Genomic DNA, 25,953 nt, shown 5'->3' with positions numbered 1-25,953 from the left:
AACTTAACATACATTGAGTGGACTGCAAAGGGTATATTCAGTTAACTTCAGCAGTGTAGTTACTGTAACCTAGGATCATGGCTAAGTTTCGTCAAAAACCTAACGGCAACATGATTTTTTCTTATTCTACAGAAAGAGATAAGGTGCAACTGCAAATAGTAAAAAATGCAGGATTGGGGCGTTCATCTAGGGTGTTTTATGCAAAGTTCCCTATTATTTATCATGAGCCAAAAATGTGACTATCATTTTCATGCTTAATCTTTTTCTGGTTCTCAATTTACTTCATGTCGTAAACGTAGGAAATAAGATCTCCATCTTTCACATCGTTACCAAATACTAGGAATGGGCATTCTTCTAGTGTGGCTTGCTGTAATAATTCCCTTGTCATTCCATACCTGGGATTTTGGACTTATATCTGGAGTTTTTCAAGCTCACATGAATGGTTATATCTCCCAATACCAAATCTAGAGTAATTAAACAGCAAGTTGGGGTGATACCAGGCACAAGAATTGTTTCCATTTTTATTGATATAAGCTGCATTTTCTCTGCGGGCATAATTTCATGGGTACAGTCAATAACAATTTGACTTGCTAGATTCCAGGCAACAATTCTTGCTCCTCGGTGATGGAAGGATCCATCTATTGCTAATGCTTTTACAAGTCTTTTGAGCGAAAAAGATCGGTCCCTGTTTCCTGTATCTATTATAGTACATATTCTTCAATTGCAGCACTATAGCATCTGCAGAATAACCTGTGTTTTCATCTTTATTGATCACAGATGGTCTTAATGAAAAAAAATTATTTCCTCTTCTTTCAAGTATCACAAATACTATTGTAAGCATATAACTTATAACAGTAAGATTCATTCCAGGGTCTCGCATACAACCCTAAAAGGAATCTTCTATATGTTGCGGACACTGAAAATCATGCTTTGCGGTAAGTGGAACCATTGATTGTATTATATATCTCAGTTCTTTTTCATTATTGTTCTGCAATTCCTTGTGAACAAGTGTAACTCTTAATTAAAGAACTTATTATCTTTTTCATAGTTTGTTCCCTTGTTTTGCAAAAGCATGATATTCTAATGTGTGGCAGCTGTTGTCTTGGAAAACATGCTTTTCTTCCTTATGCAATTGCAGCATCATGTACTTTGTAGTTTGTACAACACCTATAATGCAACTCAAAATTTTGAACAAATGTTAGAACATGTGATCAAATGTAGGCCAAATAAATTCAGCAATATAGATAACAAAAGCAATAAATGATCATAAGGTTTTCTATTAAGATAAAAGCAACATTAAATCCAGTTCAGTTTATTTTTAACAAATCAGCAAGTCTGAAATTTATAATAAAAGATATGGCCAAAGGGAACAATAGATTGATTACTAGACTTAGATATGGCCAAAGGGAACAATAGATTGATTACTAGACTTAGGTTAATTAAGAGTGGGCTAAAGGTAGATTAGGTCTTACCCGATGTGAAGGATAATGTGTAGCTTTAAGCAACGATAGCCGTGTCGATCCCTGATCGGCATAGCACGCTCCTGCGTGTCACTAAATAAAAATATATTGTATTTAGAAATGTGTTTGGTTCTTTGACACATTATTCCTTAGTTTTAGTTTGAATATATATATATATATATATTAAAGTATGCATTAGAGTATTTTATCCTTTGATTGTTTTTGTAAATGACATATTTTATTAAAGATATAGTAATAGTTAAATAGAAATATTATTCAACACATAATATAATTGAATGCATTTATTAATGGATAATAGTTCAATAATTAGAACTAATTGAGCATAGAATAATGGGGAGGATCAAAGACTATTTGTCAGCACAAGAATAACACATAAATATTGTATCAAATATTGATAATAATCTTCAAAACTCAACCACTAATAATATTGCTTATTATAACGTCTCACATAGTCTTCATATAAAGATAAGTTTTATGATACCCCTATGATATAAAATGGATATTAAACATGCATGGAAATGACCTACACCTTTACAAGCACACCATAGCCATATATAGATTATAGATATATAGATGTTATGGCTCTAGTGGGTGTGATTCATATGATGGCAATGATGATGAACTTATATCATTATATGAGCGCACATCCCTTGATGTCCTACTACTTATAGACTTAGGTCTTTCTCTTATTTGATTGTATATTGAGCCTAAGATGATCATTTTTCTTTCTTCTGCCTCTAATAAATTTTGCCTCGTGTTTATCTAGATCTAGCCCCATAGTTTTGATCTTGGATGGCATGTGTGAACATTTTCTCCTTTGTAAACACAATGCCTATTTAAGAAGACTGTGTAGCAAAAACATCTGTTTCATCCTCACAGATACTAATATCAGATTGAGTGTTATTATTATCATCATCATCATCATCATCATCATCATCATCATCATCAATTATATAGAAGCTTTCTAAGGGATCAATTGGTCGTGAAGATGATCCAACTCGACTAGTAACCGGTCATGAAAATCTAGCTCGACTAATAGCCAATCACCCTCATTCAATACTGAATGACCACCATTAGCTCAACCTCTAAAGGTCTGAATCCTTGTTCGGCTTTGATGAGCTCGACCTAACATGAGATGGTGAAATTCCTTATACGAGTCTTCTTGATATTCCACATGAGTATCCATACATTCATGTTGTACTTCCTAGCAATCTGAGTCCCTCATGCGTGCTCTGCAGCCCATCCTTTTACATTTGTCACTTTAGCCTCTTTAGCAATAAATTTGTAAAGTCGAAAAGGATCTCTCTCCCATCAAGCAATGGGTTTTATTGATCATCAGCAATTTGCATGCACTTCACTATAGGATTCTCCTCATACTGAAAAAACCAACATCCACGGGGTCAAAATCTCCCTATTTTCTCTCCTGATCCTCCGTTAAGTGTTATAGACGTAACCTCATATTGTTGTGGACATAACATCATATTGTTGTGGAAATATACCAATTTCTCCAAGTATACATATAAAAGGCAATTTCTGGTTTTTGTACGAATTAATGCAAAAGTTGACCAATTATACTCACTTCCACTAGATGAGGTTGTTTGGGAGAAGATACAAACAACAAGCATCTTAAGATTGGGGCCTGCACATGATATATCATATTTGTCACATGATAAAGCAAATGGTCCCACAAAATATTTTAGGTTTTCCACTCTAATTGATCATTTCGGATCAATAAACCCCGTTTCAGACCTCACGGAAGTTGGTACTCACTCGTGTCGGTCAGCAGCTCAGCATGGCCTTCCTTGGCATTAAGTCTTGCCTTCGACTTCACTCCGGGCATCAATAGTCTTCATTATGTTGAAGAAAATCCCTCAAGACAAAAACAAATACATGAAAAGGAAGCAAAGCGATAAAAGATTAATAAGAAACTCACAAGGATTATGAAGAGTTTTGTAGAGAGGAGGTAAAATGATGGGAATTAGATTCTCATTTATTTTTGGATGCATTTTTATCTAAAAAATTAGATTTAACTACTTTTTAATCTGGTAACGGAAAATATTGAGGATTTTTCCCTTCTTCCTTCGATTATGATATTTTGCTTTTTTTAACTGCCGAAATGTTCTATATATTTTTTTTCTTACAATGTCTTTTAAATATGCAATGACGTCATTCTCATCTAGACTAAACAATGTAGAGCTAAATATGTCTTTATCTTAGGGAGGAGTACTTCCTCAAGGTTGTTTTAGAATGTCCAATTTGATTAAAACTCCTAAAAATCTAGAAAATTGATTGTTAGTTTGTCTTGAGGTAAGTTTGTTAGGATTTGATTGTTGTTTTTGTTAAAAGAGTCATAATTTAGTTATATATTAGATTAAGAAAGATCAGAATAAGATTAATTCGTGATTTGACGTAATCTTTTCATCTCTATATATAGAGGTGGTGGGAATTCCGGAAAAAAGAAAAAATGATGAAAATTTGAGAAATAATATTTTGTAAGAATTTCACATTTTCCCCTTTTCCTCATCCCTTTCTCCATCTTCTCTTTCTTCCTTCTCTCTTTTGTGATAGATTCCACGCTTTCTTTGTCCCCCACAATCTATGTGGGGTTGATTTTCTTCCCTCAGGGCTTGATGGTTATTTTCTATCTTTTCTATCTATTTAGTCATGCTAGTATGAAAATTCTACTTGAAGGCAATAAAGAGATTCATAGATACCATATCTTTTCTCTTTGGGAGTAGATAGATTTAGGTACCAAGGATGATCGTGCCTGTCCACCGGCCGTCACGATATGGCATGGCACATGTCGTGGGACTTGCCGACTGTGCTGCAAGAGAGGGAGAGAAAAAGAGGAGGGAGGCTACTCACCTTCACTCTTCGACCTTGTCTTTGCTGTTGACTTCATCGTCGCCCGTTGTACCGCAACTTAAGCTTTTATTCGAAACCAACTTGACCAGACTCACTCGAGCCGTCTTCCTCCTCGAGCTGGGACTAGGGTCTCAACGTTGGAGCGATCGACGCCTTTATCGGGTACCTTGGGCACTCTAGCAATGGGTGGCAATGAGGACAACGATGAGCGAATTGTTGCTAGGAGGGGTGTCATGCAGCACCCCTCCTGCCATGTGCCAGTATGCCGTCGACACGGCCATCGTTGCTAGGTGCCTCCTTATCTTTCTTTTTTTTTTTGGTCTCAGCATGTTATTTGTCCCTAGACCATATCATAAAGGGTGGAACTCCATAAGGACTGTTGGAGGGAGTAGAGTAGAAGGAAGAGTAGTTGAGAGGTTTATGTGAAAAAGACAAGTATTTGATACCTTCCAGAAATGATCCTCCATTATCCGCTGCATGGGTTTTATAAAGAGGAGGGGAGACCAAAGGTCTGTTTTTGGGAGGTTCAAAGGTTGAGAAGTTAAGGAGTTAAGTTAGAAAGTTTAGGAGCTATATTGGGAAGTAAAGGTTTTTTTGGGAAGTCCAAAGATTGAGAAAAATTCTAGAGTTTCCTAGAGGACTTTTAAATGGTTTTGGTAGCCATTTAACCTAATCTAGCCTAGCCCAAATTGACTACCTAGTCTACTAACCGATCAAATGGCCAAACAAAATGGTGCGGACATCCCCTACACATTAGGCTGATATTCTGATTGTAAGAATAAAGCAAGTCAGTAATCTAGTTGAAGTTGATGTCACATCAATCTAGTGTCAAAATGCTAATACTTGAACTTGTGGTTTTGAGCTGCTGCAGTATATAAGAAAATCACATGCAATGGATGGATTGGCTGGCACTACCTACTGCCAGCTATTCTTCTAAATCTTGATATATTGAACTTTAATATATCCAAGATTATTGATTGTGCCTTGTGATATGACAGCTGAATGCAGATAGCATTATTACTGATGACATATAATAATTCTTGAAATACAAGTATGCAACAGTGGCTTAATGATGATATTTATAATTTTTGAAATACAAGTATACAACAGTGGCTTACTGATGATATTTACACTCTAAATTCAATTGTCTAGCACACTAGAATGTGATGGCATAATAGTTCTTTCTTGAGCTTCTTGGGTTAGAGGTTTCATCTATGGCTTACTGAATCTGTTACTCAGACTCATGTTAGACTTATTCTCTTCATTAGCTATTATGACAAATGCTATAAGTCAGACTAAACAAAATTTTATCAATACATTTTTCTATCATTAAGTTGGAGAACTGAACCTAGAAGGTACAGATCAACATCGGAAGTCTCGATATCATTAAATTTATTACTTACATCAATACCTCTTTTAAGTTATTTTCTTATTTGGTTAACATATTTGATTTAGATAGTTTTTATGTCGAGAAACTTTAATTTATGGAAAATCTACAAATTGCATGATGTATTTGCATTTATTATGTTTTATACCTTGCCATTGTACCTTTATGATCCAATCCCTACCTTTTGATTTTACTGGCTGGAAAACACCCTCCCGTTAGTTCCTAATGGAGAGGTACCCATATGCATGTGTTTAAGTAACTACACATATCAAATGGAAAAAAAAAGAATAATCTCTTTTTATGCTGTTAAGTAAGCCAATATTAGGTTAAATTTAACTTAGGGTGTTTCTTCAAGCAATAAAAACCAAAGGCAAGGTCCAGACTATGAAGGTCCAAAAGCAAGGTGTTATTTATTTATATCCCTTAATTTATTTTAATTACTTATGCCAAAGAGGCTTAGTTCAATGGCAGGTTGGCTTCAAATGGTTTCAAATGTGCTGAAATTTATGTTACAAAGTGTTTGAATAATTGCAAGGATTCCTTTTGGATCCCTGTATCTTCTAATGCTCTATCTTGAAAGGGCTTACATTGATGATAGAATTATCATCTTTTCTTGTAAATGATATAACATAATAATATATTAGGTGAAAATGTACACATATTTTTGCAACCATTTTTGTAGTAATCAAGATTTCATTTGGTTACCAATTCAGATTTTGTTAGATCTTGTTCAGGTTGGAAATAGCTATTTCAAACATCTATGAACAGAATCCTACTATGATAAAGTACAAAAAGTACCATCTTGTTATAATACAGCATTTATAGAGCCTTAAAATGGATTATGCAGATGATAACAAAATCCACCTTGTTATAATACAGCATAATACACTTGGAAGATTCAATATAGATTTATTGGACCATTGATTTCTAGCAAGCATCACTTATTTGCTCAATGTGTTGGCATAATCTATGACAGTGGGAATCTTGGGGAATGATTTGAGTACATAATTCTGATTATATCAAATAAAAGAGATCAGGTCTACCTATGAACTAATCAAAGAATTTAATAAAGCTATTACTAGAATTCAGATCAGAGAGCTAACTATTGATGATTTTGTTAACTTATTTAACCACTTTCTTAAAATCACCTTATTGGGACCTGCTGTAACAAGAAGAGCTGTATAAACTATAATCCTTCTCAACAGGTTCACGATTCTTTGGAAATAGCATTTTTTTTAAGATTATGAAATCAGCCTGAATTCTAAATAGTGATCATATAATAATTAAATCAACGATAGTCGTGCCACAGGCACGGACTGTGTCATAAGAAAAGGAGAAAAAAAAGTAAGGGATACTCACCTTCGCCTTCGCCGTCGCCGCTCGTCTTCACCCTTGCCGTTGCCCTCGTGCGATGGGTAGCTTGACGATGAGGTCGATGGCGAGCGACGAAGCTATTAGGAGGAGTGCCGTGCGGCAGCTCTCGTGTCACGTGTCGATACGTTACCGACACGTCAAGTGCCAACCGGCACACCCCGTGCTGGTTGGCACGGCCATCCGTGAATTAAATAGACTACATCTAGTTGTTTTATATTTGACAAAATCCTTGATTTTCACTGACCTTTCTTTATTGCAGGGAGATTGATTTTGTTAATGAGATTGTGAGAACACTTGCTGGAAATGGAACCAAGGGTTCTGACTATGAAGGAGGAAGACAAGGAATTGCTCAGGCAAGAAATCACCGAGAAGAAAAGAATTAACGGATTCATAAGTACATGCATAACTAGTAGAATATAAAGTCAAAAGGAAAAAGGTTTTTGTTTTACATATTTCTCTTGAAATATTTTCCAATATCTTAATTACAAAGTAAAACATTCTTCAAAATATCGTAATAGTCATAGAAATTGTTGGACCCTTTTGAAAATGCTATTATGTCTACTCTATCTGAATAATCGATGTTAAAATTTAACTGGGATGATGAAATTACTATTTTACATTTTTACCCTTAATGTAAATTGTTTGAAGTGGGTTTGACTATCTTAATGCTACCCAAGACATAAAACAAGTTGATCTAATTAAGGATCATAGTTCCCTCATGTATTATTCTCTGTGCCTGTGGCACATATGTAAATTTCTAAATATATAAAAGAGGTTATTTTGGACATTTAGATATATCAACTGTATACGTGGTGAAGGGCATATTGTATGATATAATGCTGTAATTTTTGTCTAAAATATTTTTGTTATTTTAGAAAGTATAGATGGTACTTTTGCAACCCTTTATTACCGGTTTGACCAAAATAAGTATAAGGGGATGTTTGGTTCTGTTTCATGTATAACTTTCTCTCCATTCACATAGAAGAACCTTAGGAACAAATATGCACCCTGCAAACAGATCCTAAAATAATCACCAGTTAAGAATAGTCCATGAATATCCCTTTGAAACTAATCATAGTGACATTTTTGGAAGGGTCCGATAATTCAATGAATTACATTATCTTGAATAATGTGATATTTGAGAAATTATTATAGCAATTACTTAGAAAACCAAAGGGAAAAGAGAAGAAGAATACAAATAATTAAGGAAGATAAGCATTTACACCTAAATGAGGAACTATTGTTTTTAATTTTTTATATAGATATTTTAGAAAAAAGTGACAATATTGATGCTCAAGTAAGTCATAGAGAGTCCCAGATCTGCTGGTCATTGCAGTGTGGCCGATAGAATATCTATATGACTGCATATATAGCTGTGCAATTTGCACTTTTAGGTTGGTTTGGTTATACTGCTTATTTTCATTACTTAATATTAGACTATCATATTTTTGGGCAGAAGTACCACTGTCAAAGTATTGACTTATTCTCTTGAACTTCTGCGGTTTGACTTTTGATAGTGAATACCTAGGTCTTAAATTCACCATGGGATGTTTGCTATGATCCCTCAAATGAGGTTCTTTACATTGCAATGGCTGGGCAACATCAAATCTGGGTGCATAATACTTCAGATGGACTTACACGAGCTTTTAGTGGTAACGGTTATGAAAGAAATCTAAATGGCTCAAGGTAAAGCTTCATTTTGACAGTTTACTTTTGTTCCAAATAATAAGTACTATTTCAGCATACAGATCTAGTAGATTAGTAGTCTAGTATGGACCTGACATATTTCTATATTTCATAAAAACATTCTTCAGTAGTACTCAACTTACCAGTAAACAATTTAGTACAGACCTGAAATATTTCTGGACTTGCTAAAAGTATCCCCGAGTAGTAGCTCAATTTTAGGATAAAATAATTCTGTGCCATATGTGTGCAAGATAAGACATGATTCTGAAAGGATAGTGACATTTCAATGTTCTAAACTTTAATAGTTTAATACAATGTAAAATGTGTGCTAGATAATCAGTTGACCCAAAAACCAACTATGACAACCACACCTTAAACCCAAGTCTCAACTGATTTTGGTTTGCTCTATGGTTCCCTTGTCTCCAATTCAGTTTTATGTCACAAGTCCTCCAGCAATGTAAGGTCATTTTGGGAAAAGAAAAAATAGAGCATTGTAGCGCATGAGACTCTAACCAATGTGGGGATTCCGTAGGAAAGATGTACTTACCTTCGTTGCTGAAGATATTACATGACTTGAACCCTTGACTTCTTGGACACAAGAAGAAACCTTATTATCTCACAAGTGATAGTAAACAAAAGTAATAATATGGTAGAAGTGCTCTATTTATTTCTAAAACCTGTTTTAAGTTGTAATGTTTCAATTTCAAAAAACATGCTAATAATTTATAGAAATATCTGATGTTTAGTTGTTTACCTTTCAATTCCCACGTCTTGAATGTCCTTAATGATATTCAAAATGTTGAAGTGTTTATCCTATTCTTGCAGTGCTACTAGTACATCATTTGCACAGCCTTCTGGTATCTCATTATCTACAGGTGACATACTCTGACTTCTAACTATGCACTCAAATCATCAGTAATTGTTATATTCAAAAGAACCATTTACTCTAGATATGCAGGAGTTGTATGTTGCTGATAGCGAAAGCAGTTCCATTCGAGCTGTTAATCTGAAGACAGGAGGGTCAAGGTTGCTAGCTGGGGGGGATCCAGTTTTCTCTGAAAATTTATTTAGGGTATTGAGTTCAATGCAATATCAGAATTGTTCTGTGATGATCATTGCATCATTAATCTGGAACTAAGTGGGAATAAAGTGGAAGACTTTTGAAGCATCCTTGCTTCTCTTTCAGTAGCTAACTACTTACATGTACTCTATTTCCTATGCAGTTCGGAGATCTTGATGGAGCTGGATCAGATGCACTATTCCAGCATCCCTTAGGCATTGTCTGTGGGAAAGATAGTCAAATATATATAGCAGATTCCTACAATCACAAGGTACTTGTTGGCTTATTAAATTGTCAAGACATGTCATTATAGGAAAGTCGGTAAATGGAAGAGAAATGTAACAGCTATCTCGGTTAGATATTGGCAATATCTGTTGAGTTTCGACCACATATATCAGTATACCCCTATAACTAACAAGCCTATGTTGATCTGAAAAGTGCACAAGGAACTAGATCACACGCAACAAGTTATCGGGCAACTGACAATTTGACGAAATTCCTTGAAGAATTAAATTAGTTCCAAATAATTCTCGAAACAGAGTTGCAACCCAACGTAAAGCCTACATATTTGTGGTATGAAAGAGTTAGTAAAGAGATTTTCTGATTTTATCTGCAGGTTTTGTCCATAGTTAGGTCTTGTGAGAATAGGGAACGGATCGTGTGACCAAGTTGAGCAATTTGCTAAAGCCAAGTCTTGTGAGAGTCACCAGCCGTATTGTCAAATCGGGTGTATAGCTCAGTTGGTAGAGCATTGGGCCACCAGCTAATGTAGAATATCAGTCTCCAATTTCCAGTCATGCTGCATAGTTTTTCTGCAGTTTCATATTCTTATGCATGTAACCAGCTTCCATATCCTAGCATTATCTATCCATTTCTCTCTTCCAATTTAGGCAAGTATTTTTATGCTTAATGTGGTCCAAGTCGTGATTTTGATCTAGTCAAATGGTTCTCAAATTGACAGATCAAGAGACTGGATCCACTAACGAGAAGAGTTACAACTTTAGCTGGAACTGGAACTGCAGGATTTAAGGATGGTCCAGCCATATCAGCTCAGGTCAGCATTTGTGTGGTTCTATGTGAAGTTTGTCTGTGTAAATACTGGAGATTAAATTCTTCATATAAGCATTAGCTTTAATAATCATCTTGTGTATCTCTTATTAAATATTTCACAATTTTTTATTTAACTTATCATTGGTTTTAAAGGTGGCTGCCATGGCGAGGCGGCTGCCTGCTAATGGCAGGCATGCCGTCATTCCTCCTCTTTTTCTTCTTCTTCTATCTTCTTTTCTCCCTTTTTTTTGCCTTGGAAACCCATCTTTCTTCTCTTTTCAAAGTATTGTGGGTTCTCAATGTAGAAAGGAGTCTATTTTTGCCTTGGAAACCCATCTCTTTTTCTCTCTCTGCTTTGGAAATCTACCACTTTCATTTCCAAAACATTATGGGTTCCCAATATAGAGAAAAGAAATAGTGAGATAAGTTGTCAACTTGTCATGCTCCATATATATATATATATATATATATATACGTGAACATCTAATAATACTAATTACAGTGTATGGATGGATAAAAATATATATACATATGTATATATACTTTGATAAAAATATATGTATGGATAAAAATATATATACATATGTATATATACTTTGATAAAAATATATTTACATTACATATATTGTTTTATTAATTGTATAAGTTACAGTGTATTGAAAGGTGGCCACTGGTGGTGGGCGATCACCCCACCACCTAGTGCCTAGGCGGACTCTGCTTAAATTGCGTTATTGTAAAACCAACCAAGTAGGTAAGTGTAATAACATTTTTGATATTTTGGTCTTCTCCAACACCCTTGCCTCGATGGTTTTAAGTCATATGCAATCAGTAAATTTTGTTTGTTACTTTAAAAGCTAAGTTTATAACTCCTAATTACAGAAGTATTGTCTTGCCTACTTAGGAGTCATAAATAGCCCTACAAATCAAGTGGCTATATCCTTATACGTGAACATCTAATAATGCTCATATCCTCTAGTCTATGGAAAGGAGGATATAATGATGAGTTTGCAACACAAGAATGGCAATAGTCTCTAGAATGAATATTGTGGATGCTGTTAAGTCATAGGACTGTGATATGTTATTATTTATTGTTCTGTCAGCAAATATTTTTGTCTTTTATTTCTGAGCTATTACCTTAACAATGAACAAATGACTGATTAGCCACTGCTTATCTAGTAATTGAATTGACAGTCAGCAGACCTAATTGAGCATATGCTGTAACTTTGGTTTATATGTCTGCTAGTTCTTAAATTGCTTATACGGCTGTGTAATTTGTATTGCATATCTATTGATCTCCACATTTAATGTACTATCGAATAGATAATCTTCATTCTTTCTAAAGTTATGTGATCAATAAGCTCTGATTTTGCTATCCGGCAGCTGTTGCCATTCTTTATCATTCTTTGTCAAACTAATGATATCTATAAAATTTGTGGTGCAGCTTTCTGAGCCCGCAGGAGTTATTTATGCAGGGGATGGTATGTTTCCTTTAATAGATAAAAGTTTCTGCTTTTCTGTTATTGAATTTTCATTCACAAAATAGAGCAGTTAATAATAAAAAAGAAGAAAATATGGCACAACAATATTGTTGCTCAATCAGTCATGACATGAGTCGACTATTGAGCTGTCAAGAAGAATCTAACATGGGAACCTTGAAAGAAGCCTGATATGGGGCCACTATTATGGTTTGTTGACAATTTGATGCATAGACAAATTATATAGAAGAAATTTTAAGTACAATTAGAATGATAAGACATATACTCCCATCTACTTCTTGGACTTGTGATTCTTGTCATGTGGAAGAGTATGTAGGTGATGTGTAAAGTAGTTGATAATACTAGTATGGTTATACTAATTTTGCTTGTCATTTCTTTCAGGAATGCTTCTCATAGCAGATACAAACAACAATATTATCAGATGTATAAATCTGAATGAAAAAGATCCTGAGTTGCGTACCCTAGAATTGAAAGGAGTAAATCCACCCTCATTGAAATCCAAATCAGTGAAACGCCTAAGAAGGCGTTTATCTGCAGACACACAAATTGTTAAGGTTAATGGCGGCTCATCCAAGGAAGGGCACTTGTATCTTGCATTTTCAGTCCCAGATGGTTACCACTTCTCCAAGGTGTTCCCTCAACCTTTTTCTGTTAATGCTTTGTTTTTGACATTTTTCTATAAGGTGCCAATGATATACACAACTGACAATGAGTTGCCTCTTCCCTTGTCCACACCAACTTTAGCAAGTCTTACATGTAAGAAAAACACTATTCAAATTATTATTTGATTGTATTACTTAAGAATAAATATACCACCATAAATTACTAATTTCTCATATTACATTCTCATTTCTAGGGGCGTCATTTGTATGACAGAAATGTATGCCCCTTGTATCTAAGAGTTAATGGGTTTAAGTAACATAAAAAATCTTTTCAGTAATGAAAGTAGACTGCATATAACTTCCCTCCCCAGTAGAGGTGCTCATTGGGTGACCCGGGCCGGGCTGAAAATTTCCAGCTCGTTACTGCCCACTAACCAGTGACATATCGAGAGTCGGGCTTTCAGTCAGGTTTAATTGGTCAGGCCTCCACAATCCCCACCAAATTACCCGAGGAGAAATGGGCTGGGTTGTGGTGTTTTCAGTGAGCTTGTTAAGGTCATCTTGTTGTCCCTGTGCAGTTGACATCTTATAAGTTATATTCTCTAGTGAATTTGCTGGACCAAATATAACAAACTGCACTTAATCGGGCCAGGGACGGGCTAGTGAATTAGTGAACACCACACAAATGGATCAGACATATGGTTGTTGATTCTTTGTTAATATCAAATGGGACGGGCTGCAGGCTATTCAAAAGGGTCGGGTTGGTGAAAGCCTCATGCACTGGGATGCCCTTTTTACTAAAATTCTTATTTGTCTATCTAGTTCTTGGTACTACTAGAACCAGAGTTGAATTAACTCTTTTTATCCCAGATGATATGTGAGCTATATGTAATTTGAGAGTGTATCAGTTCTTCTGAATTTTATGCTTACCTATTAGATGCTTCATCTGTTCAAATTAAGCATCTCCGACTGTTAAGCACATGAGATGCAATGAAAATCACTCCTGAACAGCCTGTACTTGGCACATCAAATGTTGGTTGATTAAGAGTCTCTTAGATGGATACGATGATTGGGCATTATCTGTGCAGTTCATCAATTATGCATCTGATATCATGAAAGCTTCCATTTCAGCAATGCCCATGGCAGAGCTGAAATTCAAGGTCAATTAACTATGTTTAGCTTACTTGTTGTCTCTTGAGCACAATTTTCCATTTCTTGTATCCTGTATTATAAATTTTGTTATACTGAGCTGAAATTCAAGGTCAATTAACTATGTTTAGCTTACTTATTGTCTCTTGAGCACAATTTTCCATTTCTTGTATCCTGTATTATAAAGTTTGTTATACTCCTAAATGTTTCAGCATCATGTATATCTTGTTACAGTTAACCAGGTGGGATTTGTAAATTAGTTTGGTAGAAGTAAAATACCAATAAAGTATGATTAACGACAATTCACTTGTAATAATATCATTATTGATTATTTTGACAAGCAGGAAGCGCGCAGCAAGTTTGATGTGGAAATGGAGACTGCTAATGCAGTTGATATTGAACCCTCAATGGGAAATTTAAATGCAGATGGATCCGCAACACTCTATTTTAAGAGAGGTTCTTCTTTACCTGCAATGGGGAGAATAAACTGCAAGGTATTTCCATCTTAATAGAAACTTAGATATTTACAAATTGGTTTTGCCATTGCTTTCTATCCTTAAGGAGAAAAGGAAGAAACGAATTGTCAATTCAACTTATAATATTTCTCACCTAATGATACATTCGACTCCCGAAGTTAACAGTATCATGGAGCTGTTTTGTATGGTAGGTTTACTACTGCAAGGAGGATGATGTTTGCCTCTACCAATCTGTGTCTTTTGATGTGTCATTCCTACAAGAAGAACCAGGTTCAAGTCCTGCAGATATTAGAGTTCCGTATGCCGTTAAACCCAAGGTCACTTCAGGCACATCACAGCTAATACTTGTCAATAAGAACAATAAGTGAATAATGTGAGAATTTCTATATTCTGTTTCCTCATCGGAATCTTCCTGATCTTATTCATTTTCAGTTATAAACTTATAACCCTGATTGGCATTTGTAATTCTTTTGATATAAAATTCTCAAATATCAATTACAATGGTGTCGGCTAACCTATCCGACTGGGGTTTATTCTTTTCCTGCCAGCTCATTGATTTCTCAGAGACCTCCATGTGAATTCCTTATTGCAATTTGTGCAGATCCACTTGCATTGAAGTGATTGAACAATATCCGGTGCCTAATGCGCAAGATTGCTTATGAATGATACAGTGCCCTATAAGCCCTAGCTAAAAGACATTTAACCTAAATCCTTTTTCAGTTCTCACAGGGGTCCACTGTGCTATAGGCATTAGAATATCCCTGATCCTGCACCTAATACATTTACAAAAAAAGCAATCATTTGATTTGTTTTCTCCAATTAATGAGACCTAACACACACGTGCATACATACCATTGAAAATTATGAATATTTGATTTTTCTCTTGTTGATATCAGATGCAAACTAATAGAGTAAGGTCTGAATGTTGTTGGTCCTTGAAAGTGCGCATAGAGTTTGGTTGTTTCTCATGGACTAATTTTTTTTTTCCCCCAAGACTAATTCTGCTTTTCAAACTTATCAGGTGAGTCTCAGAATAGGTTATAAAGCATTTGCAATGAAAACGAATTTTCTATCGGTCGGCAGTTCTTCACTTAGGTATTCTCTCAATGCACTATCGTGTTCAATTATGCAGGAAAAAAAAGATAAATACTGCTGATCTTGAGGGCTAGTCACTTTTATGAAAAGTTGTTTGATCTATCACTTTAAATAGTTTGACAGTTTTTCAATCATATTATATGCATTCTCTGTTCAATTATGCACAAAATTATTTTACTATTGATCTTGAGGGCGAGTCGCTTTCATGAAAAAAAATGGTTTGATTAAATCTCTCCTGTTCGTCTAACAAGTTTAAAAAGTTAACTTGATTTACAGAGAGAGAGAGAGAGAGAAAAAAGAAGAAGAGGAAAATCGGACCTCATGCTATGCTATGTTGTCTGTTAGTAGAGAGAACAGGAGAGAAAAAATCAACTTGTCTGTTTTGGGCCCCTTTGCTATGACATTTAGAGGCTGCACTTGTGCAAGTTAGCTGGACCGCATAAGTCAAAAGAGTATCCCCACTGCTCGTTGATCCTTTTCATGATTTCTTTTTTTTCTCCTCTTCTTTAAAAATCTGGCATGGGAAGTGGTGGTTAAGATGATTGCTATTATTATATCTTGCTCGTACGTTTGTCTGTTCTTTGTGGTGGCTATAAATGGAAAGTCAAGCACTTATCCACAAGTTCTCCCTGGGTGATCTCAACAAAATCATCTGGACTTTTGTGTAGCACTGTGATAGTTTCTATTCACTTGGGAGAGAATTGGAAATATTAAGTCTTTGTTTCCAGCCAAGCATTTAATTGTAATCTGCATTTGATAGTTCAACTTTTGGTACTATAGTAATATAAATACAGCAGCAGTCAATTTCTCAGTTCATTATGTTGAAGCTCTGATGTGACATGACTTATTGACCAGTGACAATTCTCAGGCCCTTTTGTCTGATGGATTGGATGAAACTGCATTTATCTATACAAAACATGTGCTAGAGTATAAAAGTCGATCCTTGGTATGAATCACGGAATAGTCGTTTACCTAGGTTAGATTGGTACGCAGGGTTTTTTTGGCGTCTACATGGATTCATATTTTGGGCATATATATATATATATATATATATATATATATATATATATATATATATATATATTTTATTATTATTCTTAATACCCATTTATATTGGGGGATGTTAAAACATAATAATAGACTCTAACATCGGATATATAAAAATTATGTATTTATCAATTATAAATAAAATATATACACTTAATATATATATATATGTTAAATTGTAAAACTAAATATAACTAACTATATATTGTGAAAAGCTCTGAGTTTCATATTACCAACTAGCCTAGGAGAGAGAGATCTCCTGTTTAAAACAAAAGTCCCTGTTTGAACATGAGACTCATCATTGTTGCACTTAAGAGGTCTATAATCATTTTGGATTTGTCTAAAGTTAATAATAGATGTGCATTTTTAACATTTAAAATAAAATTATTATCTGTTTGTAGTTTGGACAATAATCACGCACCACCAACTCTCTAAAGAGTCCAAATTTACTATTCTAACATTGATAGCATTATACTCATGCCCATTGTAACAATCGTTGCATTGAACGGGTAAAAAAGAGAGGCACAATTATTAGTTCTGTATAAGTAAATAGAAAAACGAAAAAAAATAAAAATAATGCAACCTCTCACGTATAGACACCTCATTTACAAGGACTCACTGTTTATGATGTCAAAGCTTGGAAAAAGGCAGAGGCAATCAGCCAATCCATTAGGTCGATCACTAGTTCATTGATTGCCGAGGGACATTCACATCAAATCTATCTTGTAAACTGTACGAACATCTTTTTGGTGGCATGCATCATTAATTGCCCCAAGATTGCTTTATGGTTATGTACAGTGCCCGCCCCTACCTAAAAGACACACATCCAACTCTTCTTTTAACACCCCCTTCGAATCAAGATTGCATAACATGAGCAAAAGTATAAATGATATGAGCCCACATTATTATATAGGCATGGACTAATCATGGCCATGCACCTAAGAATTGTTTCCTTAATTCAATGATTTGATTTGTTTTTCCCCCTAATTAGTGAGATTAGCACACGTGTATATTCTCTTTGAAAAAAATAAATAACTACATTTGTCGCTTGCCTCCTGATAATTGTAGGGAGACAAGGAGGGAGGTTTAATTTGTTAGATAATATTTAAATTTATTAGCAAATGTACTCTTGTTTCTATTTATTTACTTTTAAAAATTGGGTATTGTGCATCAAGGTTTATGCTATTATATTAGTACGATTTTTGTCGATAGATATAATCATATAAATTGATAGTTGAGTGGTAGACAATGCACCCTTATCTTGATGTTCCCTATTCAAAAAAAAAAAAAAAATCGACATGGGGGATCTAAACACAATCATCATGTCTGGTATCTCGCGTTGTGCTTAATTTCTTTTAAATAATTTTAATTATTAATCATAAAGAAATCTCAAGTTGTAAATTTGTAATCTTTTAAAATAATGTTTAATATGATTGAGTGATCACAAAGAAATCTCAAGTTGTAAATTTGTAAAAGGGTATCATGTGGTCCTCAGCTCTTTGCATGTTCACAGGGAAAGATCTCACCCCTTTCGATCTTGAATGCTCTTCACATTTAACAGCAATTCACATTTTGGAAGGAAGACCTATCTCTATGCAGGGATAGACAATATGTGTAGTATTAATTATGCAAAAACTCACATACTATAGGGCTTCATTGGCCTACTAGACTAATAGTATCATTAATGGACGTATTGCAACATTCTGAATGTTGAACCAAGTGCTGAAACAGTTACCTTCAAAAGTGTGGCCCCTATCATCATGTGTATTAACAGTAACTTGATTAGGTTAATTGCCTTTATTATACCATTCATGGGAGGACATGTTTGTTTGATTGGAAATAGGGTAAAGGATAACGCTTAGGAAGTAGCAGCTCCTAGAGAATTCATTATCTGAAAAGAAGAAGAGAAATAATTACAACTACATAACGTTTGATAGAATTATGTATAGTTACTGACGCATGCAATATAAATGAGATTGAGTTTCGGTGCAGTTTTACCCTATGCAAGTTCGACCTTTTATTTGTCCCTTTTGTTACTCGTCAACGTTAGAGAGTGCATCGTGCTTGTAATGTAGTGATTGCCTTGCGACGTTAGATGTAGTTAATAGTTGTGTCCAATGTGGTATGTCTCTTCCATAGTTCTAGAACGTGTTAGATAGATAGTTATGTTCCACTGCATTAAGGTTTTCTTTACGAGCAGGGTCAACAACACTATTGCTCATAACTTGGCCAGTCTTGCTCTTTGTGATCGTGTGATTAAAGAATGGACTGATCCATTATAAGATTATTCTTATAATATAATACTATACATAATGTAATGTATAGTATTAACCAATGGTTTTCAACAAACCCTAACAAAGTGCTTCTCCTAGGTTAAAACTATTCTACTGCACTTGTAAATAGAGGAATGCATGTTAGTTGTAGCTGGACCACGGACTAGCCATGGTGTTATTGTTATCCCAAGTTGACATGAAAATCATAACTGCAGCAGTTGGATTCATGACAGCTAGTGTTTTGTTTGCATACTTTGAATAGCATACATAAGTTATACCACCCACATCCAGTCCAAATACCCTACCACCACAACAGGAGACAGAATTGTTAAAGCTCTTCCTCTTCCTGGTAGATTTGTATTTTTCCTACATATCTACCTGTACATAATGTAGAGGGGGCCACACACCTTTTGTCATATTTGAACAAGAAGAAGAAAAGAAACAGGAGCTTGTGTTTGTGTGTGTATGTGTATGTGTATGTGTATGTGTATGTGTATGTCTAAGAGAAAGATTTCTATCAACTTCTTCTTAAAGCTTATTGAAGAGTAAGCTGATGGATCCACTTATATAAATTCTTTTTCACTTGTTTTACTTATTTTCAAAGTGGATCAAAACCTCATTCTGTAACAAAGTTCTGAATGCATTTCAAAAAGAAAGAAAAAATAATAGCACATCACAGGAGAGGGTGGTACCCACCTTTAGTTTAGATCTCATCCGTTGGATCCCAATTACTCCCCCACCATGTGATCTTCTGCTCCATTGTACCAATTTCAACCCCGCACGTGACGCGCTTATCCCACTCCCACCCATACGGAGAGCTATAAATTGTTGTACCCGCGGTAACGTCACCGTACCTTCACGCTGGAGGTGACCACACTCCCCTCAATCCCATGTTCCACGGCTTCCCACGTCACCCACCTGAGCTCACGCCGTTTATATTTGCAAGGGTTAGTTTAGTCTCATCGTAAAACATACAGCTGTACTAATATTAGTACATACTACTACGTCTTATATAAAGATGCCGATTTGACTCTACGGCGACTAAATAGATGGGGTTTACGGCACGTCGATTTAGACGGGAGGGCAAAGTGGTCACGGGGGAAAAAAAATATTAGAAGAGCAACAAAGAGTACATCTGATAGGGATTAGCGACACGACGCGTGCCGTTCTGGATGTTATTACCACTCCCTTTATAATCCCCATCTGCCTCCTATTCTCTCGCCTCTATCCAACCATCTCTCTCTCCCCCCTCCCCCCTCCCCCTCCCCATCCCCCTTCTAACGAGCAATATTTAGAGGTAATCACCAAATCTACTATCTCTTTTATATTTGAGTGCGTTGGGATCTCTCCTCTTCTACGATCTGATGAGTTCCAGTTATCCTCCTGCAGGATTTTGTTTCTTTTGATATATTTTTTTAAATCGGAGATTTCTCGATCTGGATGGCGATATCGAATTCGGAGGGCGAGATCGCGTCAAAAGAGGGAGAGAGGAAGCGGAAGAGGAAAGGAGAGGTGCGTCCATCTCAGTCCAAGTGGAGATTGGACAGCGAGCAGAAGACGTACTCCTCGAAGCTTCTCGAAGCCCTCCGCTGCGTCCGAGCGGGTGCTCCGGCGGAGCCGTCGCGAACCCGCGCCGTCCGTGAGGCGGCGAATCGAGCCCTGGCCATGGCGGCTCGTGGCCAGACGAGGTGGAGCCGCGCCATCCTCTCCAGCCGGACGCTCAAGCTTACGGCGGCGAAGCGCCGGCGCGCCGCCGCTTCCCGTCTCAAGAGATCCGGCGGCGCTTCGCAGGAGAAGAAGAGGTCTCCGGCGATCCAGAGAAAGGCGAGGGTTCTAGGGAAGCTGGTTCCGGGATGTCGCCAGCTGTCGTTCCCAAAGCTTCTCGAAGAGACCTCCGACTACATCGCGGCGCTCGAGATGCAGGTAAGAGCCATGAGCGCCCTCTCCGAGATCCTCTCCTCTATTGGATCAGGATCCGGAGCCCCCCCACCGGCCTGATCGGACCCGAGCGCTCCCCATTCCTTCTCTCTCCTTCTCATTTTCTCGTCGGCTTTATTTTTATGTAATTTACTGTACATTTTTCCTCTTATTTTTCCTCGATCCGTCGCTTATTCTATGACAAGTTGTGTAGTCGTTTGAGATCTTTTTCTTCTTCTTCTTCTTCTTTTTTCCCATCGCCGGCCTTAAAGTCCGGAGCCAATATAATGCAAGGGCATGATTTCTTAATACTCTTAAATGTAGGGTTCGGTATGAAAATTTCACTAGGAACTAAATTAACGTCGAAAGGCGAGTTAATATACTGGAGCGGAACTTATCGTTATCAGATAGATTCAGGACGTTAACATGCGTCGCTTTCGTGAGTTTCACGTAGTATGCGTCGCAGCACCAGAACGGCACAAGGAAAGGAAAAGTTGGCGCGGGGCCCGGCTTCGGAAGAGGGGATTGGAAATTATTTTCGCATCTACTACTAGTTCGGATAACTTTCTTTTATTTATTATGGATAAATTCCAAAGTGTTGCTAAGCTCACCGGGGATAGTTAGTAGGAGGGAGTTTGGTGAAGTATATATATATATATATATATATATGCTGGGTGTGTTATATATACAAACTTTTTGAGTTGGCAGACTAGAGTGGAGTTGACCTCAGCTGCAGGAAATTCTTACAGTCGAGGCTGCAGGCGATCCCGCTGCTGGGGTTTAGGGTGGCAACTGGCAAAGCCAGCTAGGCCTCTGTCCCTCTGTCCAACACTTCCTCGCTAGCTCCACGCGGGGGCCGTACGATGTCAGTGATGGACGGTGGATGTGATGGCGTCATTATTGATCTCCCCCCAATGCTTAGGTGGTAGGGGTCCACGGTGGCACGAGCCATGTGTGATTCCCATCGATGCGGGGATCTTATCTCCTTTTGCCGCTCCCCCTTCCCCCTCGATTTTTCACTTTACACCCTCGCATCTTTCAATATTTTCCAACACGTTTATTTTCAGCAAATAAGTAGGGTGCAGAACGAAAAAAAGTTTCCGACTTAATAAAGTCCGTGACGGTCCGAGAGAAAGGGGTCGCCCGGTTGGCCTGCTTGTGGATTCGAAGTAGCCGACGACCACATGGGGTGGATTATTTAGTGGACCTTTTTTTAGTGGTAGCTATCCAACGTGAATCCCCATGCTTGTCCTTTAGGTCACTCCGGACTAAATAAGAATTTCCCTACTGACCCAGGGTTAAAATTATAAAATTCCTACTTTTGAATATTAAATTGAGTCAAAGAAGCACAACTTCGAGCCCTACTAATGCTCGAGACGGAGGGAGAGGAGAGGAGAGGAGAGGAGAGCCCACAAAGTGTTGATAGCAGAAGAAGAGTAGGGAAGGAAAGAGAGGGTTGTTTTAGGTAACAGGGCCTTTTTTGCACACAAAAAAAAAAAAAAACGCTAGACTCCAAAGAGAGTACTTTTTGAGCTGTTTTCATCCCTCCCTCCCTCTGTCATTTGGATTGATATATCACACATCTATTAAAGCGGATTAATATTTGCATTTATTTGTGACCTCCACTATTGTCCTGTTCTTCGTTGACACGTGGCACGCCTTCTCATCACTCACAGATACATGGATCCCCTTTGCTCCGCCTGCTGGCCTAATCATCATGCCTCGTGATTCACGTCAGTCATCGGGTGACTTTGGCTGCGTTAATTTTTTGCAGTCAGAAAACACACCTTAGATTTCGTTTTTATGACGTAGGCCTATTTTTGTCATTCTGCCCGACAGCACTGAAACGTTCGTCATAAATAAGTTTAAACAAACAAAAAAAATGTATAAATTTATTATCAATTTATAGTTATTGAATATTTTTACTTTTTATTTAGCATATTTTTTAAGCAATTTATAGTTATGAACATTCGTAATTTCACGAGTTAGGTATAAGTAGTTTGCATTTATTGAACACTTGTATTTTATATTTTTGTAGTTATATTATAAAATTCATATTAAATTTCTCTCCCACAGTAAAGAAAACAAAATTAAAAAGAAAATAAGTGAAAACCTGACATGCAACGGAAAACAATACCAAAAAATGTACTTTTCATTTCAGGATTTAAAAAAAAAAGACTTAATTTTCCAATTGGTTATCGTAAAATGAGAAAAATGAGGTGAAATGGCATACAATTATACTTTATCTTCTTAGTTTTGCCAAAGCTTTTATAGCAGTGGTATCAAAGCTGACGTGGCAGGGGATAGGGATTATGACTCTGGTAGGACTCACGTGGCCACCTCACCTGGCACATGCAGCTTCCTTGATTGGCTCACATACAGGGCCCCCCCCCCAATCCTCCTACGTGGCATCCGGACCCCACCAATCCGCTTGCCGCCCAAAGTGGGCATGCAGTACCACTTGTCTGATATACATACATACATATACATATATATATATATGAAATGCATCATGAGTACATAGCTTTTTCGCATATGCCACATGGTGGGCATGGCATGTCTCCATAAAGATCCAAAGAATGGGAAAGAAGAGGGTAGTAAAAGGGCGGGATCTGGGCTAAGCGTCTTGTTGTGCTCGTGTTGTTGCATCACTACATTGGATGGTAGTGGTGGGGTTCATGTATATATGGTGGTGATCAAGTAAGTCTCCATGCCGATGCATGTGCCATGTCTACAACCCCGCCCCCCATTAAAGTGCATGCATGTTATGACACACACACACACACTCACTCACTCACTCTCTCTCTCACTCACTCACTAAGGGGTGAAGGAATCCTTTGTTTGCTTCATGATTCCTTTTCTAGTGGCAATGGATATATCAACATGCCATCTAAATTCAAATCTAAAACTAATATGATTCTCAAGCAATGTCAGCTTTTTTAAATATGCAGACAAATATCATGCATATGATTTATCAGCGCAGACCGTGCAGGTCAGCATGAGTCGTGCCTGTAATGCTGCCACACAGGTTATATGGCGCAAATATCATCTTATATACTATTGATTTTTTTTTTCTTCTAAATATATATGTTGCATTATTGGACATGAGAAAAATAAAAAAGTAATTAGAATTTAAGAATTAACACACGTGGAGGGTAATTGGAACACAAACTAAGCAAGTTGCAATTCATAATGACCTAAAAATAAGTTTGCCCTTGAGCTAAGCAACCTATTTATATAGTTCAAAAGATACTAGTTTAGGAATGCATCCAACCTTAGAGTTTTATTTCTGGGAGGCATAATGTAGCATGTGATTAGATTGACTTATAAAACTCCTGTCATTCTTCTTAAACAATTAATTCCATCGTACAATAGATGATCCCCATCCTTATCCTAAGATTAGGAACTAGGGTTCCTAGTTCCTACTCTTATAGCACTTGCAAATAGTATAATATATATACTGTCACAATATTAAGCATCATCATTTTTTATAAATGTTTTTTTTTTCTATCAAATCCCTTATTTATACATTAACCCTTCAAAATACTAAGGGTCTTTCTTTTTATATAGATACCTCTTATAATCTTTGTTTTTGAATGGATATTGCTCTTAATTAAGGGCATCTTTATCTTTTCATCTACTAAATGGGTATACATGCAAATATGATATTTATAATTGCATACAAACACTCACACCCCAAATATTTTTTTTAAATAATTAAATCACATTTGGGTCTCTAGGGAAAGTATATATAACTTTTTAAGTGGCTAACCACCATGAACCCTCCTCTTCTTCTAAGCCACCTAGCAATAATAGGGGACCCTTTGACATACAAGATTGAGCTGGATTAGTGGAGGTATTAGGCCCTTAAAACCCCTTGGATATGCTATTAAATGCTCTGAAAGAGAAAGGGAATAATCCAGGGTGTTTTGATGAGTAAAAGAGGGGGATGGGAAGTGGAAAAGAGATTGATTGGTGCATTAGCTTGTGTTTCTTTAAGGAATCATGTTAGTCCATGTGCCTTTGTGTTTAGGGCAACATGACCCATGATCCAAGATCACCCTAACAAACATGCATATATCATTAGCACCATCACAATAAAATTATTTTAGCTCTATCCACATCCTATTCATAACAACATATATATGTTCCTATATATATATATATATATATATGTATGTATATATGGAGAGAGAGAGAGAGAGAGAGTAGTGCCATCCTCCTGCTCTAACAAGTCCTTCAACAAGTTATAATGTATGCTTCTCTAGAGTCCCTCCTCTTGGCTTTCAATATACAAGACCATGCAAATCTAAGCTCAAATAGGATTCCGGCCTTAGCACGAAGAAGTCGAAGGAGGAGATTGAAGAGGATCAATGGCATCTACAGCGTTGTGAGAAGTATCAAAGCTGGTAACATGAGGCTTAGAGAAGAATCTAGAAGGCCCGTTGGCCGTCTCGAGAAGAATGTCCAAGCCCTAAGGAGGCTCATGCCGCCCCGCCAGCTCATGGGCCTCACCGGGCTGTTCAACGGGGCGGCGGATTACGTCGCATGCTTGCAAGTGCAAGTGAAGGTGATGCAAATGATAATTAAGGTGCTATCGAAGAAGTCCGAATAGAAGATCAATTGATCGTATTAATTATATTACTATACCTAGTTGTAGTTGATTGAAAATGATCATGTTGCGCGGCGGTTCTAAGATTCGAGTTGTGACAACATCATCGATTTAATTGGGACACTATTAAATTTTCAAAATTCATTGCTCGTCGAGATTGTATCCATTTGTATTGTTTTGCTATTGTTGAATTCTTTTTTATGTATCTTTGGCAATTTATGTGTTGGATAAATTACTTTAGTTACCTCCATTTTTTATCTTTAAAGAGTAGTAGTGTACATAAAGTTAAAAGCTCTTGAAGTCATTGGGCCTCAAGGCCCATTCCATTATTTCACTGGACCTGATTGGCCTATGGAAATATGGATTTGCTAGGGCCCAGTTCC

The 25,953-nt window shown here is 36.7% G+C and overlaps 2 protein-coding genes across 5 annotated transcripts in view; both read left to right on the top strand.

The window, feature by feature from the left end:
* The window catches only part of LOC140790633 (protein SUPPRESSOR OF QUENCHING 1, chloroplastic), a 37,664-nt gene extending 22,491 nt beyond the window's left edge, over positions 1-15,173 (top strand). For 2 of the 3 annotated variants that reach the window (XM_073140788.1, XM_073140787.1), the window contains exons 18-28: positions 871-935; positions 7,367-7,460; positions 8,636-8,793; positions 9,619-9,668; positions 9,744-9,865; positions 10,017-10,124; positions 10,815-10,907; positions 12,345-12,381; positions 12,781-13,028; positions 14,495-14,644; positions 14,818-15,173. In XM_073140788.1, the coding sequence (XP_072996889.1) occupies positions 871-935; positions 7,367-7,460; positions 8,636-8,793; positions 9,619-9,668; positions 9,744-9,865; positions 10,017-10,124; positions 10,815-10,907; positions 12,345-12,381; positions 12,781-13,028; positions 14,495-14,644; positions 14,818-14,994 (1,302 nt within the window). In that variant the 3' untranslated portion in view covers positions 14,995-15,173. Of the gene's footprint in view, positions 1-870; positions 936-7,366; positions 7,461-8,635; positions 8,794-9,618; positions 9,669-9,743; positions 9,866-10,016; positions 10,125-10,469; positions 10,622-10,814; positions 10,908-12,344; positions 12,383-12,780; positions 13,029-14,494; positions 14,645-14,817 lie in introns of those variants that run through there. The other variant, XR_012109426.1, reaches the window with a different exon arrangement.
* A 4,748-nt stretch (positions 15,174-19,921) lies between these two features.
* Positions 19,922-21,184, top strand: LOC140790779 (transcription factor bHLH148-like). Of its 2 annotated transcripts, none has more exons than XM_073141030.1 (2): positions 19,922-20,338; positions 20,431-21,184. In XM_073141030.1, exon 2 carries the CDS (start codon positions 20,482-20,484, stop codon positions 21,037-21,039), a length of 558 nt encoding a protein of 185 aa, XP_072997131.1. In that variant the 5' UTR covers positions 19,922-20,338; positions 20,431-20,481; the 3' UTR covers positions 21,040-21,184. The 2 variants fall into 2 exon arrangements, with proteins under 2 accessions (XP_072997131.1, XP_072997132.1); XM_073141031.1 differs by having other exon boundaries at positions 20,262-20,338; positions 20,417-21,184.
* The last annotated feature ends 4,769 nt before the right edge of the window (positions 21,185-25,953 follow it).

This window comes from Typha latifolia, chromosome 6 (assembly GCF_019914945.1).
Source record: "Typha latifolia isolate L0001 chromosome 6, TyphaL0001v2, whole genome shotgun sequence".
Taxonomy (NCBI): domain Eukaryota; kingdom Viridiplantae; phylum Streptophyta; class Magnoliopsida; order Poales; family Typhaceae; genus Typha; species Typha latifolia.
This window is presented reverse-complemented; position numbering and strand designations above follow the sequence as displayed.

Bases quoted from the DNA above. Each gene is read 5' to 3' on its own strand.
- LOC140790779 (XM_073141030.1), top strand. From the start codon at position 20,482: ATGGCGATATCGAATTCGGAGGGCGAGATCGCGTCAAAAGAGGGAGAG.